General features: G+C 43.3%; 1 protein-coding gene across 1 annotated transcript in view; it reads left to right on the top strand.

The window, feature by feature from the left end:
- LOC144797918 (vomeronasal type-2 receptor 26-like) overlaps positions 1-16,475 on the top strand; it is a 70,945-nt gene that overhangs the window by 41,941 nt on the left and 12,529 nt on the right. Inside the window, exons 4-6 of the mRNA XM_078668719.1 lie at positions 5,643-5,802; positions 10,022-10,236; positions 14,017-14,373. Of these exons, the coding sequence (XP_078524845.1) occupies positions 5,643-5,802; positions 10,022-10,236; positions 14,017-14,373 (732 nt within the window). The remainder of the gene's footprint in view (positions 1-5,642; positions 5,803-10,021; positions 10,237-14,016; positions 14,374-16,475) is intronic.

Here is a 16,475-nt window from a genome sequence, read left to right on the forward strand (position 1 = left end):
CTAGGGAGATTATTAAGAGCATGCTGCACGCCATAGAGGTGAGCCAGCCAGTTTCTGCCAGTGCCTATAACTCGGGCTGTCAAAGATTGCTTTAAATCACGGTTCATTCGCTCAACTACACTGTTACCCTCAGGTCTGTGGGAAACCGCAATTCAGCCGAAGTGTACAAGTGTGACTTGCAAGCAATAGGCACTGTGTCTCCTTCATTAAAATTCAGGTACGTGAAACCCACCGCCCCTGGAATTATTCTTATCACCAGGTTGGTGTGGTTATCACGAGTCAGTAAGTATTCAGAAGCGAGCAGATCAGCCTGCAATGATTGCAGAATGGCCGAATGCTCAGGCAGCCAGCATGATTTTGAGAAAGTAGGTTGTATCAAAGCATACAAAGGCTTGATACGCTGGGCAAAATCCTGGAACATAAGTTCTGCCGAAATTCAAGAAGCCCAGCAAAGACTGTAATTTTTTCAGTGTTGTAGGTGCGCGCAACTGTGCGCACTTCTCTAAGAAGTGAGGAGCCAAACCTCTACCTTCATTGTTGAGCTCATAGCCCAAAAACAACACCGTGTGTTCAGCAATGTGCGATTTTGCAAAGTCAAATTTGTAACCCATGTCAGCGAAGTTACAAATAACAGAATTTACACGACACAGATGCTCCCAAATATCGTCGACTGTGAGATATATGTCATCCACATACGAACAAGCATCCGGGTCGAGTGCCTCCAGAATAGAGACAATGCGAGCGGTAAATATACCAGGACTATTCTTATAGCCCATTGGAAGATGCCGGAATTGTTTTTGGACTCCAGCGCTCGTAAAACTGGTCCATTGGGAGCTAAAGCTGTCCAATCTGTGGGCATAAAAGCCGTTGGATATGTCAAGCGTTGTCTTGAAACGCTTACGTACGAGACTATCCACAAGGGCAGAGCCGTGAGTATTCTGTACTGCACAGTTACGGCAACGCGAGTTTAAATGCCGGTAATCCAAAACCAAACGATATGATCCGTCAGGTTTGTTCACAGTAAAAAGGGGATTATTCATCGGTGACACACACGTTTCAATAACTCCCTGATATTCCAATTGTTCAAGGATTTCCGCGACGGAAGATTTTGCTTCACGCCTAATGGGATATTGAGGTTGAGGCTGCGGCTGAGACCGCAACGGAATTTCGTGGCAAGGCGACAATTTATCCCAACCACATTGGTTACGGTACAGAGCCGGCGCGAGAGCCCGAGCCCACTCTTCTGCAAAATGCTGCGCATGCTCTTTCGAGACAGTGTTCGCGAAACTGGGGAGGATTACCTCCTCCCCTCGCGGCGCCGCGAGCACAAAAGGTGGGGGCCAGTCAGCCTCCGAAAGTAAAATATCATATGTAGAAGACAGATTTTCCCAAAATACACCTTTAACGGTACGCTGTATGTCACCTTCAATTAACAGGACAATTTCATAAAGTCTTTCAGGGGGAGCAAGTCTTGTATCCGCTGTTTCTATCACAACGTAGACATCAGTCGCTGTCACCCTCAGTAGTGGACGCAGCGCCTCTCTGACTATGGTTATCTCCGCCGCGCTGTCCAGCAAGGTCAGAGCCCACGGCAGATTCCGAAGCCGCGTTCTCACTATCTGTGGCATATCGATGCGCTGTTAAGGCTGCGACTTTCTTTTTCGCAAACTGCGGTCTCTTTGGCGTAGAATCCTCCTGCTTCCATGCGCCTTCTGTCTGGTGGGGCTGGCCACGTCCCTGTTGGCCACCACGTCCCCGTCCGCCTCCTCCTCCACCGGTCTTCGGGGCCGATGAGCCCTGAAAGGAACGAGGAGAGCGTTGATCAGAAACCTGAAATCGATCAGGTGATTTAATCATCGTGCGATCGCGCAAAACATAAACTTTCTCAGCTGGCGCAGGGACTTGTGTTGCAGGATATGATTCCTGAGTTTGCTGCTGTTGCTTCCCCTGTTTCTGTTTCTGAGGCCAATTTTGTTTTTTGGACTTTGGTTGTACAACTGCCGCAGCAGATTGCACTTGTGGTTGTTTCTTCTCCTTAACCGTGAAGTACTTTAAACCCTTATTTGTGCGACCGATAGTTTTATAAGTGGCCACCACAATCTTCGCCAACTGGCGGGGCTTTTCGGCATCGGGTAACGCTGCCAGTGCATTAAAAACCTGGAAGTTCACAGCATCTCCCTTGACGTTGGAGAGTATGAGATCACTTACAATCTCAAAAGAACCACACAGGCGCATACCCAATTCAACCGCTGCCTCAGGACCGTGATCATCCTGAACACGTTTTATGATCGTAGGCAGTACAGCCAAAGATGGGGTGCCGAAACACCTCGCATAAACAGCCGCAAAAGTCTTACCCCAACTTTCACAGTCAACGAGCTCGGGAGTGATATCCTTAGGTAAAGTAATCGTCAACATTCTATGTTTGTCAGCAGGAGTAGAATTGGGAAACACGGCTTTCAGTTGGTCAAATTTCTCGGCCAGCCAAAAAGGAAAATCATCTTTATTATCAGGGCGTTGACCAAAAACCGAATTTACCATAACTGGATTGAGCCGTAAACCACCACGTTCCGTTTGAACGGCCGGACCCCCCGGGGACCACCCGGGAGATGACGACCTATGTATTGAACCAATGCACGAATCACGGAAATTGAGACTACATGTAGCCTGCGAATTTCTGCAAGGGTACAAGCCCCGTGATTCGGGTGCGGGGTAAAACCACCCAACGCAGGCCAGTTAGTACCTGGAATTGAGAGCGGACCTAACCTCGCAGCGGACAAAAAGTGGGGGAGGGCGCCATCAAACCAAACTCGATGCTGCCAATGATCAATAGGTATTTCCAGTGCCCTGTATGGTGTATATTCAGCCGGGACAGCTGAGGCCGTGTAGGAGTGGAACAAACCAGAAGTTGCGTCCACAGCCGGAAACGTAACCCAAGAGTAAAACAACTCGAAAGGGAACGCCGGATCTGCACCCACCACTAAAATCACAGCCATCCCATCCACCGGGACTTGATACGTCTGAAGATGTGTGCGCACCGCCACGCGACTATGCTGCGCAATGGCCACCGCCGCCATGACAACACTGGAAACAAGAAAATACAAAGAATACTTTGTAGCACAACTGGGTAGTAATTCAAAGAAACCGTTTAAGAAAGAATCAAGCTTGAATAAGATCTATTTCAAAAAATAGGTAGGTTTCACCGACACCCCGTTTTCCGGAAACGGAGGTGAAGGGGTTAAGGTTTGAACGATATACTACTCGAGTGTCATGATATAAGACCACCGAAACCGTTGGGCGCCATGTCGCAGGGTTTCTGTTCTCACACAGAACTGTGCATAGAGGAGTGGAACCTCGGCGAATTAGGGTGACCCAAAACTCACCTCAGTACCCAACTCACCCCTTACCGAGCTAGCTACAGTGTCTCATTGGACATACCAAACTCCCAATGTTTAGACAAACCAGAACATGAACTTACTGTACCTCAGGGTACGTGGAACTCATGAACACTCTTTCGTTATATTATCATTACAAACCAGAACATGGAGTAAAGAAGACACATGTGGATTTGAAATGTTTATTTACTAATGCCGTCTTCTCAGGCGCAGTATCTTAGATAATACAAGTATACTTATTATCAGTAGCAAAATTACCAGCATAGTTACTAAGACATAAAAAGCGAATGGTGACAGCATGTCAACATACTGTAATGAATAAGAGTTAACAACACTTATATCTCACCCTCCCTAACACATATATTATATTATTAGCTAAGAAGGTCTCTTTGGGTTGTTTTAGGGCGGGCCCATACCTTAGTGTCCTAGCATGAAGGAATCACATCAGCATACACCAGCTCTCTCTGCATGTGCACCGCATTCAAGTGTGTTCTATGTGCCTCGTGCAAAGCAATATCAATCCCGCCTGAAGCCAGAGTTGGCAAAGGCTGCACTTGTGTTATGACTATGAAGGCGTGGAGATCAGACCTCATAACAATTCCATATCGTGTTGTTCCTGAAACTTCAGCACTCTTCGTGCAGACATAGTTTATTAAGCAAAGCTGATATCAGAGCAATAACATATTATTCTCACATACACCACGGCAAACTACTAGGTTGAAAGCTAAGTCAACAATTAAGTGTCGTGTGCAGAAGTTGCAAGACAGAAAAATGGCGTTTAAACCTCAAATGTACCTATGCTAACTTAACACGATATAAGGATATACAGGAGCTACATGACAGTGCTGTGAAGATGGTGAAAACTTGACTTTTAGGGGGTCAAGAAGCTTGTATACTTCAAGAAAAGAAAAGAAAAATCAGATCGATGTGGCTGACAAGAATGTAATTAAACAACACAATAGGGATAAAGGGAGATAGTTACTGAGAGTAGCAGGGATTGTGGAGTGTTTCAAAGTAGCTTAACCACAAGTGCAGTTTCCCAAACACAGAGGGATACAGTGGCAGATTTGACTGAAGAATTGACTAAATCCATGATGATGAAACTAATAGAACGTCTTGCTTTGAGAAGTAGGGAATTAGGGCAGAGACCTATAGGGGATCCAGATTTAATAGAAGGGAGATCTTGAGAGATACATTAAATGGAGTGGTAATGAAGTCACTGCAGATAGAGGTATTGCAAGAGGGATGGTTGTAGTGAGGTCGCTAGTGGCAGGGGTTTTGCAATTGTTAGCAAAGGAAGTAATATTGTTTTGCAAGAGACAGAGCCTCACAGAATTCAAGAGATCAAGTACTGCAGAGACATTTATGAGGTAGCAAGAAAAGCTCCTGAGCAGTTTTGAAAATTTCACAAGTTGAGTTATTAACCTCCTCAATTTTAGAGCAATATAAGGAGGTAGGTGCCTCTTTAATGTTTTTCTTATATGATTTAAAGACAGTTTGTAAAGTTGCTGCCTCCAGTGAAATAGGAATTGCATGAGGTGCTAACAGTGGTGTTTCATGAGCATGTTTTAAGGAGTCTACCACAGGGAGGAGGGACGAATGCTGGTGTTGACATTAGGCCGAGTGGAAATAAGTAATTTAAGAACAGAGAAAAGTCAAGAACTATATTTGTTGGCAAACTTAGTGGAAATGTCATTAGGCATCCGGATTTGGGATTCTGGAACAGTAATCAAATTGGTGGATTCAAGATAGGCCTATCAATGAGAAAAGTAATGAAGGTGGAAGGAGGAGAAGGGGCCAAGGGAGACTTGACAACAAGCCCAAAGGGTAACAGAAGGTGATTAGTTCATCTTGATCTGCATAAAGGACACTGGATTCATCATGAGAAGTGAAGATCAGGTTTAGCAGGTGACACGCAAGGTGGATGGAACAGGAGAATTTCTAAGAAAGGGTAAGTTGAAGAAATGTTCAGAGGTGTAGAAGTTGTAGATAAACTGAGGCTGCATACAAAATATTTTCATCCTCAAGACGGAGGATTTTTAAAAAAAGTTTATTATTTCATCCTGGCATAATACACATGCCTTTGGCATACAAAATGAATGCAACATATTTAACAACATACATTTCATTGCTTAAACATGCAGTGCAGTACACCCAGTTCAAGCTAGCCTAGAGTAACCGCTACATCAGGGTCATGGTCACCCCCATGTTTCTCATGTAGGTGTCAAACAACCCTCCTCCTGGCCCCAGAGTCCATATTTTGTGAACTCATTGAAGCACATTCGGGTGCTCCAAAAGGAAGATTGTCATAGGGCTCCAGATATTGTTTGGCCTGGAGGCGGCCAGCAGTTCCTCAGCATAGATATCCAGTTCTCTGCAGTTCATAATGTCTTTCATCCATCCAGTGACAGTAAGTGTGGGCTTCCTTCCCCAACTCTTGGCTACTAGTGTCTTAGCCAGCAGAAGTGTGATAGCAGCTAGTCTGCGGTTACATGGTTAAATGGATTTGAGCAGATCCAGCAAACATATCTGATGGGTGCAATCGACCTGATCCATAATCAATTTGAGACAGAATTTTTGTCACTTTAGCCCAATATAGGAACACATACCTGCAACCCCAAGCAAGGTGCATTAGGCCTGCATGAGCTATGCCACATCTCGCACAGCAGGAGTCCTCCCACTGACTATATCTATGTAGTCGCTCAGGCGTATAATACATTTGATGAAGGAACTTAAAGTACATTTTTCTGAGATTACAATTAACTGTGAGGCGACCAGTTAGTGCAAACCATGGCACTCAGTCGGCCCACAACATCAGCGTGCCAAGCATTTTATTCCATCAATCATTAGCCACAGAAGTAGTCATTGGATTTTCAGTGAGTGATGTATTGTATAGTCGGGTTATCAACCCATTTCTATTCTCCTTGAACAATAGCATTTGAAGGGTATTTAGAACCAGCGACCTTCCTAGGTCTGTTATAAAGTATCATAGCTGGGAGTGAGTTTGGGTGAGCATCACTCGCTTCCACAGTCAAATGTGGTAGATATTGCTATGGATACTGCCAATAATGCGCTTGCCACATAGATAATACAGTCACATATCTGGCACCCCAAAACGTACCCTCTCATATGACTGTATTAGAATGTTTCAGCTACAGTGCAGCTGTTTGCCCGCCCACACTAGGGTGAGCAAGCACGCATTGAGAGACTTGAAGAGCGTTCTATGCAACTCTATAGGAATATTTACAAATAGATAAAGGAATTTAGGTAATAGCCTCATTTTAATGACCGCAATGTGATCCGAAAGACCGCAATGTGATCCTAAAGGGATAATAGAAGACAAATCCATCTAGCCACCCGATCTGTTAGATTCCATATCACCCACCCACAATTCATATTTACTACAGCTTCCAGATCCCTGTGCATCCAAGTGCCTAAATATTTTACCAGCTCTGTAGCTCATGTCTATGGGAATTCCAGCTCAGATTTTTCCCAGTTGAGATTGGGGCCTGACTACTCACCAAATTGCACATACTACCAGAGAAAGGGCACCAGATTCTTCTCAGCCTCCCTACAACAGCATGTCATCTGCAAGGATGTGGCTAATTGCCGCTTTCTGAACCCCAGCACAGCCTGCTCATGTCTTTGCCTTATTTTACATGCTAGAGGCTTCAGCACACAAGAGAACAGCACTGGAAACAATAGGCATCCTTGCCTAGTTCCCCTACCTATATGGATAGGATTCAATACAAACTTGTTGAACCGGGCCCTTGCTGTCTGACTGGAGTAGAGCAGTGGCACCACTCGCATAAATAGAGGTGGAATCCCCATACGACTAAGCACTGTGAACATGTAGCTCCACTGTGTGGAGTCAAATGCCTTAGCGGCATCTAACAGCACCACAGCTGCCTTAAGCTCAGGGCTCAATTGATGCAGCACTGCAAACAGGGTTCTTAGATTAAGCGTTGGGGCTCTGTCTTGCACAACTCCAGATTGATCTGGCAGTATTGGCGCAATTATTTTAGTTCGAATTTTAACGTCTATGTTTTTACATTACTGATAGATCCACATAGATGCAAAAAGGCGGATAGATACTGTGGGTCATATCCACGTTGAGCTCATCCATACTCTGATATCCTCACACAATTTCAGTCCTATTTATCGTCAACCATTGGATCTACTGGGTCCTTCCGGTTCCTCTGTAACATTTTTACAAATTCCATTGCACTCTTAGGAGTTGTGAAAAATTTCTGTTTGCCCTCCACTTCAATCCGCAGCCGAGCAGGGTATAACATGGCATAGGGAATGTGCTCAGCTTGCAATTTCTTTTTTACTGGGAGAAATTCATGCCTCGCTGCCTGTACTGTGGCAGAGAAATCTGGATAGAACGCAAGTACATTGCGTTTGTAGTTGATGGTTTGCTTCTCCCTGGCTAAGCACAGAACTATGCCTCTATTGCGGTAATTAAGTTACCGCGCTATTATCGGACATGGTTGAGCACCCAGGACTGGGGACGCCGCCATTGACTTGATGAGATTATTGCGATGTGACCTCACCTACAATACCTCATTTTTATCCTGGAACACCGCTTACACCTTCTCCATGTTCTGACTTTTGGATGTGATGGCTTGAAGATTGTCCTCCATGGTGAAAATGCGCTGCTCCGCTTCTCCCAGCTGGGAGTCTTGGTTATCCAGTCTAGGTGCAAAGTGGTCCATTTGCATGTTAAGTGCATCTACTTTCCCATCAATAGATTGTAAACTGTTCTACATGGCCATTAGCGTCACCTCCAGTGTAAAGGGACTTTTTCCTAGCAGTTCTTGTTCAGAGTCACACAGTGCTTGTTGGTAGGACCTAGCAGGTTTACAAGCCTCAATTGTAAGGTGGACCTGCTGTTTGTCTGTCTTCGCCATATTGGTCTAGTAGACACCTCTGGCAGCAGTATCTCACCAGTACTTGTAATCAGTATTCGGCAATAGGAGCGGTGTCCCATATATGGGTCCTTGGCAGCATGCACACGCTCTATTCAGGCGCCTCAACAAGTGTGTATAATGGTGATAACAGCCTGCTCCCTTCAGGTGAATCTGAAGTTACTGCCTTCTGCAGCTAATTTTCATTTATTGTTTATATCATATGGCATGCCGTGTCCACAATGGCACAGCTCCAGTCTCTACCTCAATAGGCAGATAATCTAGTTTCTTCTGGGCTAGCAGATGCAGACATCTAGCCATGTCCCAACCAAAAGCACAGTTATTCGAGCCGATCTTCACCGGATCTGCCCGCCAGACCCCAAGGTGCAAAACAGCCACTCTCACAGAGCCGCAATCTTCCCAACACGGGGCTTCCATGCAGCCGGGGTGGTGCTCAGCTCCTTCCGTAGTCACAGCCTCTCCCCCACAATATCCATCCAGTCATTCAGAACAGGGCTCCCTCTGCACCTTACACTCACTCGTGTCGGCTGCCCACAGCTTTGTCCCAAGTCACCATGGCAAATCGATCCAGCCGCAATCATGCACAACCAGCTTATCACCATAAGTCACCTCGATCCCCCGCAGCTGTCAATTTCACATCGGCATCCTTCATTCAGTGGTTTCAGCACCGCTAGAGGTCTCAGGCAGCCGCCATCTTGTCACCTCGTTGTGCGGCGAGACAGAGTTGATAGAATACCCTGCTTCTATTGTTTTGGGAGTGTTTTGTGGCCAAATATTTCATTCGGCACCTTGTTTAGGCAGTACCCATTTCAGACAGCTGTGGTTGGCCCCTCATTGCCAGGATAATTGCAGAATATTTGCACTTGGCCAGCAGAGCAACTCTGGAAAGCAGCCATCTTTCCGCCAGCTCTCTAGCACCCCCTCGAGAAGGAGAATTTTAGAGACTTTTTCCAACTAAATGAGTTCCGAGGCAAAAAACACTGATTAAGTAGCCAACAGTTACAGACACAGTATAGTCAGATTCAAAATATCCATACAACTAATAGCTAGTTGAGTTGCCAAGAATAATTCAGCTCATTGACTGAAAAAAATAGCGGTATGTTAAATTTTTTCTATAAAAAAGTAAATATCTTTTCTCACTTGAAAAAAATTTATTTGCAATCTAATATATCTTAAGTAACACATTTACAGGAGGCACAAGCAATTGTACTGACTCTCGTTGAATTGCCAACTGCTTGTAAGGACTGCTAAACTAAATGGAATCACTACATTGCTTGACTCTCCTACCCCATCTCCACCATAAAGTTCCACAGGAGTTGATTGTGATGTGCTTCTCACACACTGTGGGCCCAACAGAAAAATCCTGGACCTATATGGATCATAAGGAGGACTGCTGTGCTGTTTGAAGAACCAGAAGGAAGACTGGGCCTTCTTGTCCATGAACGACACCCCCAGAAGTGGCTCCAAGTGTCATTTGGCTGACCTTTTGTTTGAGCTACAACCTGTTAGAGTCTCTTCCTCTTTGCAGCTGACCTGCATATCAGTTCCAACTGGATTCTGTCGCGGGCCTATGTTGGAGTGTGGTGTAATCAAATGGTGTCCACATATCCTAGAACCTTTGCTGTTGCTAAAATGTACTCCTCCTGTCCACAATGTAAAAGCTTATGCTTGAAAACTTTTTGCCAACTTTTCTTCTAGAGAACTTGTGGGACACCGGGACTGTTCACAAGCTGAAGCCATCAATGTCAATTCAACTCATGGATGTACCTAGCTGGTTTGATTCACTGAAAGAGGTCCTAATCCCAGAAAATATTCGTAGTCTGAACATAGAGTGCCTATCGGGATCGATGCAACCTGTTGACATGGAGGTTTCCTTGGGACAGGCTTTGGACTTTGCCCTCTCTGAGCTCTCGGTACAGTACCTCGCTTTTCAGCAACCCATTGTCATCTAACCCTGGTTCAGATCTAGTTTGCAGCTTGTCCTTCAGCAACATGTCAATGACCACTTTTTCTGCATCAAAAATTCTAAATAAGAACTTAAACTTTGCAACAGGATGAACTTGGTCCCTGTATCTAATCCGCGCTCCACTACTGTCAGCCTGAACTTTTGACTTTGGCCCGGCCTAGCAAGACCAGATAACCATGATCAGCACGTTGTGCTTTTTTTGTTGCTATTTTTCATTCAAGCTTGAAAAATAATATCAGTGTTTCTACTTAATAGATTTATGTCATTATGCATCACTTTATTTTTCTAAATTTACTCTATTTTTCTCAATATATTAGGGATTGAGTGCTGCATAAACTCCTGACTAATTTTGTGCCAATGTGTCAAATCTTTAAGCACCGATTTTGTTTACCTTCATAGTTCACCCTGACAAGGATTGTGATTATTATTTGAGGTTGGTTCTCACCCCCTCCATTAATCCTCCTAATTTCTTAGACTTTGAGGTGATCACAGGGCATGTTCCAGGTTTATCAGTTCCTGTCCCCTGCCAATGCTGTTATAAATTCCTTTTGAGGTGGCCTTTGCTTATCTGACTACAGATTATTTACAGCATACCGCATTGTGTCCTTTTGAAACTGTTTTAAAACTGTTTTATATTAAGGTATCTTTTTATGCTATGCTGCAATGAAGTGTAATTTTAACCATCTATTCCAATATGATGAGCAAACAAAAACCTTAAAAATGTAAATGATGTGAATTGAAAAGCGGATAGGTCTGTAAAATTGTTTGTTCTGGACTCGGTTTCACCATTGATTCTTTAATAAAGTTAACCCAGGAAGAAAACTGACCTTTATTGTGTTTAATTTGCAGCATTCATGTAATTCTTTTATTTAAACTTAGATTAGGTGTAATTTGGGTTTTAGAATCCAATATTTTATACTATGACCTTCATTTAAAATTGATAATCTTACAGGTGCTTAAGTATCTAAAAGTGGAATCACATTCAAACTTCATTTACTATATAATCAGAGACACTTCTGAAGCTGGTGTGATAATTCAATGAGAGTGTAACCATTTATGCATTTATGAAACCAAGTTGCCAGCTCATTACAGTGGAATCAGTAATAACTTCGCATGCTTCTGAGATAGCTCAGTGGGTTGATTCTGGGTAAATTATACTGATCTGTAATGCAACCTTGGTTCTTCTGGTGCTGTGCATTCTATGAATGGTAAGCCATCTTTCTTTTGTAATGTATCTGTGAAATAAACCGTACGTATGAAAATCTGCATGCTACAATAACAATAGTGCACCAATTCTGGTCTGGTGTGAAATGAAAAATTTGTGGAGACCATAGACTTTAGAAGGACAGCAATAATAACAAGAGCAACTCATCTCTATCTTTTTTGATTTGCCAATGTTTGTTTATTGTAGATTCAATCAATTACATTTCCAAATAAAAAGATATACCTTGTTGTCATAACAAAATCTGTAAGGAGACGGCTTTTGAATAAACGTTTTTGGACTCAAGTTCACCACTAAGTTATTGTCCAATTCAATAGCCCCTTTGCCAGTAATGGCTAAAATAACTACACAAACGGTTGTAGCTGAACTTCAAATGCACTTAAATACATCAGGACTTCCTAGATTGAAATCAGTTTTGTGAATGACTCTCCTTATAGTGTGCCAACTCCTTGCTAATGGAGTAAGGTTTATGGTTATGTTTAAACGCTTTGAACTAAGCATTGCATTTGAAACAGGGGAACATGGACCCCTATTGCCACCACAACGCCACTTTCAGTGACATGATGGCGATATGGGCCTCGCCTTATTCACAAAGCAGTGTTAAGCCACTTAACATGACTTAACACTGCCTTGTGAAGAAGGCACCCTTTCACGCTGTATTTAGTTTGAAAGGGGCGTGCAGTGGTGTTGCGGGGGGTGTTCCACCGCAACATCCTTCGATTTTGATGCTGCCCCCCCATTCACAAGGGCAACGTAAATAGGAGGCAGTGCCAAACTGAAGACCAGGAAAATCTTGGTCTTAAACAGTCGAAACGAGGAGAAATGCTTTATTTCTCCTAGTTTGGCAGCACACATGGAAAAAGAAAATTGCCATTTTTTTTTTAAAATGCCATTCTGTCACTTTCATGTGTGCTGCATAAAGCTGCACACATAAAAGTGAGAGAATTGCATTTAGGATTGTTTATGTGCAGGAAGGGACACCTTGCTACACATAAACAATACTCCCCTGCAGACAGACACCCTTGTACTCTGGTGCAAGGGTGCCTGCGTTGGCGCCAAGTTGTTAAACTTACCGCTATCTCAGGGGAAAACGCAAGGCTGCACCATATCCGTGTGAATATGGTGCAGCTTTGCGTTTCCGAAGTGGCAGAGAGAGACATAAAGCCAAGAAGGCTAACACCTCTCTCCGCCACTTCCAGGTGAATATCCCCCATGTTATTTTACTGGCAAGTTTCTACCCTGGCAAATATTTCAATATAAGCAATGGAGTTATTGAAGTGACTAATAAGTAAAAAGGAACAATATTAACAGAAAATAAATGACCAATCTTCAAGTAACACTTCATTGTAATAGTTCTCAAGAGCGACCATTGTTCACGGATGTATTTATTGATCATATAATATCCACACTTTCCATAATTGTTGATGTTGTTGTAAGTGTTGCATATTACATGAATGTCATTCAGCTAGATCTTGAAATATAATGAATCCGTATTTAAACAAGTACAAGTTTATCTAAACAATTACCCAGACCTATTTGCTGAATGCTTAGTTGCAAATTGATGCAAAACAGACTTTGGGCCAGATGTAGGTCGGCAATTACCGGTCGGTAACGGCCGATTTCGGCCATTACCGACCGGTATTTGCAAATGGAGATGTAGGGGCCTTCAAATTTACCGATTCGGTAAATGTACCGATTCGGTAAAATACCGAATCTGGAAATATACCGAATCGGTAAAGCCAGATGTAGGTGGCACTTCAAACAGTGCCACAGGCCATTACCGATTCAATATTTACCATGTATTACAATTGCATGGTAAATAATGAATTCCTGTGTACATGCACATCTGTGCATGTACACCTGTGCCATGTGGCACACATACATTCCCTAAGGGCATGTATGTGTATCACATGGCACACGAGCCAAAATCAGGGGTGCAACAGGGTGTCAAAGTGACACCCTGTTCCCCTTGCAAAATCGGTCATTTACCGAATCGGTATTTACCGATTCGGTAATTGACATTGAGGCCCATAGGCATCAATGGCTATTACCGAATCGGTAAATACCGATTCGGTAATTACCGAATCATACAGATTCGGTAAAAATTACCGAATTTTTACCTACATCTGATTTACCGAATCTAGAATACCGAATCGGTAAAATTCGGTATTCTAGAGTCGGTAAATCAGATTTACCTACATCTTGGCCCAAATCTTTTAGAGTGCTCCATAACTGAAAAAGGATGGATAGATGGATGGAGAGATGGATGGGCGGATATCTAAAAGCATGTTTTATTATTTTGCCTCTCTTCTTAAAATTGCATATTGATCAATTTTTAATATAAACCATTATGAGGAGATACCTTCTGTACTCTGCATTGCCTCTGCTGAGTAATCACTAATATTTATAGAATAAATAGGGTGCCAAAAGTCCGCCTTTGTTCTTCTGTGTTTTTTGGATCGAATGCAATCTTTTGAAATTCTTCTTCTTTAATTTGTTCCAAAGGTCAGTTATTTCTCAACAAATCCACTCCTGAGTGACCGGAAACAGTTCCCTTCTTTTTTTCGAACCATCCCAAGTGATGACTTCCAGTCTCTTGGGCTTGCCCAGTTGGTAATGCATTTTGGGTGGACCTGGGTGGGTCTCCTGGCTGAAGACAGTGATTACGGTCAACAAGGAATTCAAATTGTGAAACAAGAACTCATGAAAGCTGGTGTTTGTATTGCTTTCTCTTTGAACATTATCCTGGGAAAAACTGATAGAAATGGCTTTCACATCACACAGGTGATCAGGGCGTCAACTGCCACAGCCATTGTTGTCTTTTGCCTTGATGCAGACCTTGCCATAATTTTGGATGAGATGGTGAGACAGAATGTGATGGGAAAAGTTTTTATAGCCAGTGAGGCCTGGTCCACATCTGCTCTCCTATCTGTAACAAAGTACTCAGACATTGTCATAGGCACTATTGGGTTTTCCATCCATGGTGGTGCAATGCCAGGATTTGACCTATATCTCAGAAGTGTTCACCCTTCAAAGCATCAAGATGACATTTTCATTCATGAGTTTTGGGAAGAAGCTTTTGCCTGTGGATGGCCAGACAAGCAAAATCACTCTGGTTCAAGGGCAAACACCACGAATTTATGCACAGGAGATGAGAAACTGAGCAACCTGCCTATATATTTCAATGCCACCTACCAGGGGGTTACCTACAATTCCTACATGGCGGTTTATGCTATTGCCACAGCTTTACAAGATCTGATGTCCTGTGAAAAAAATACCAGTCCTTTTATTGGGCGGTCCTGTGCAAATTTGAGTAATTTGAAACCATGGCAAGTAAGGAATTCAAACGCTGCTCATAGAAAAACTGTTATTTGGTCACACATGTATTTCTTTCTGTATCATTTTACATTGAGGTTAGTGTTCAATACACCATGACTTGGACTTGCCATATGCCACTCTAGACTTTATCCCTGCACGTAATTTGTTGTCAGTGCATGGGTACTCTGTCACAAATAGAATGGATCGCCTGTCTACCTTTCTACAAGTGCATTGGTATGTAATGCATTTGTAACAAGGCAGCCAGGATATCTGTCTCATTTGCGATGCTGAGTCCACCAAACTCTAAATCAGGCCCCAAGTCACTCTTAACCTTGCCTTACAATATAGGTTTTTGAAGTCTTTCACTGTGTGCAAGATTGAATGTGCTACTAGAGTACACACTGAGAAAAGGGTTGTGAACTTCATTTAGATGAGTTGGCCAACTCTCATCGAGCCCTTCCTACTACCCCTGGCTCTGAAGAAAAACCCCCTATTCCCTAAATTGTTGAACCAATGCTTTTTAATCTTTCTTCCCTGGAAACAAATTGTCCTTTTAATGTTTATTGTATTCATTTTCATTTATATAACACTGAGTCTCATGTGTAGCATGGCAGAAAGTGGGTACATGTCAAATAATAATGAAACTCCATCATCACCCAACCTGCTGCTACCCCATATGGAAGTGGAGGGTTTCTACCAACTGTTGGCAGTTGACATCTTGGACAGGGCTATATATCAAAAACAGTGGTTCCAGTGGCGCATTCAATGTATAATGGATAATCAATACAACATATGGTATTCAATAACACTTTAAGGGTTTTTAGGGGGGTGTCGGAGGGAAAACTAATACTCTTCACTCTTATATTTCAACCATCGTTAGTTTTATATTTATCAGAGATAGAATTTTTTTTTCATACATGTAGTGTTCAAAGGAAAGTGCAGAGGTGTCCCAAGTGTAAAGTGAGAACCAAAAAAGTACATAAGAATACAGTTAAGTGACAACAAGTGCGATATACACGGTTTCTTCAGGGGATATTTTACAAGGGAAAGAAAACGACCATTGGAGCAATAATTGTAACAGCAGTAAATGTCACAGTGACTATCTAAAATCATAGGCACTGTTTGTAGGGTTCGTTTTCAGGGGGCGTCGACGGCGTTTCGACCCTTGGGCAGGATGTAGGGTCTCGTCAGGACTGTGGGGAGGTGGGACATCTGGATATTGACATGCTCAATCACTTGTTAAGAGTGCCCACCATGCGTGAATAACGGAAGTATAATAACTTACAGTGGACCCGGTCGGCTACACTGTTGTGGTGCGATCGGTGATAGGCGTATCTGTAGGGGAGCAGGTTGCAGGATTAGGAGGCAGGATGTGCCTGTACGGATGTAGAGCTGCAGAGTGGCAGGCCGGGATAGACTACAGAAGCGATCGCGCTACTTCGCCCGGGTACTATCCCGGCATGCCATTGTGCAGCTCTACATCCGTACAGGCACATCCTGCCTCCTAATCCGGCAACATGCCCCCCTACAGATACAGAATGGAGTTCCAATTGCAAATAGCTATTCCCTAATTGCGTTTATGATTCCTTGAATTAGAAAATCGCTGTTTGCATACTGTTTTGATGCATTGCATTTTGAGATTACCA

Source organism: Lissotriton helveticus, chromosome 12 (genome assembly GCF_964261635.1).
Source record: "Lissotriton helveticus chromosome 12, aLisHel1.1, whole genome shotgun sequence".
Taxonomy (NCBI): domain Eukaryota; kingdom Metazoa; phylum Chordata; class Amphibia; order Caudata; family Salamandridae; genus Lissotriton; species Lissotriton helveticus.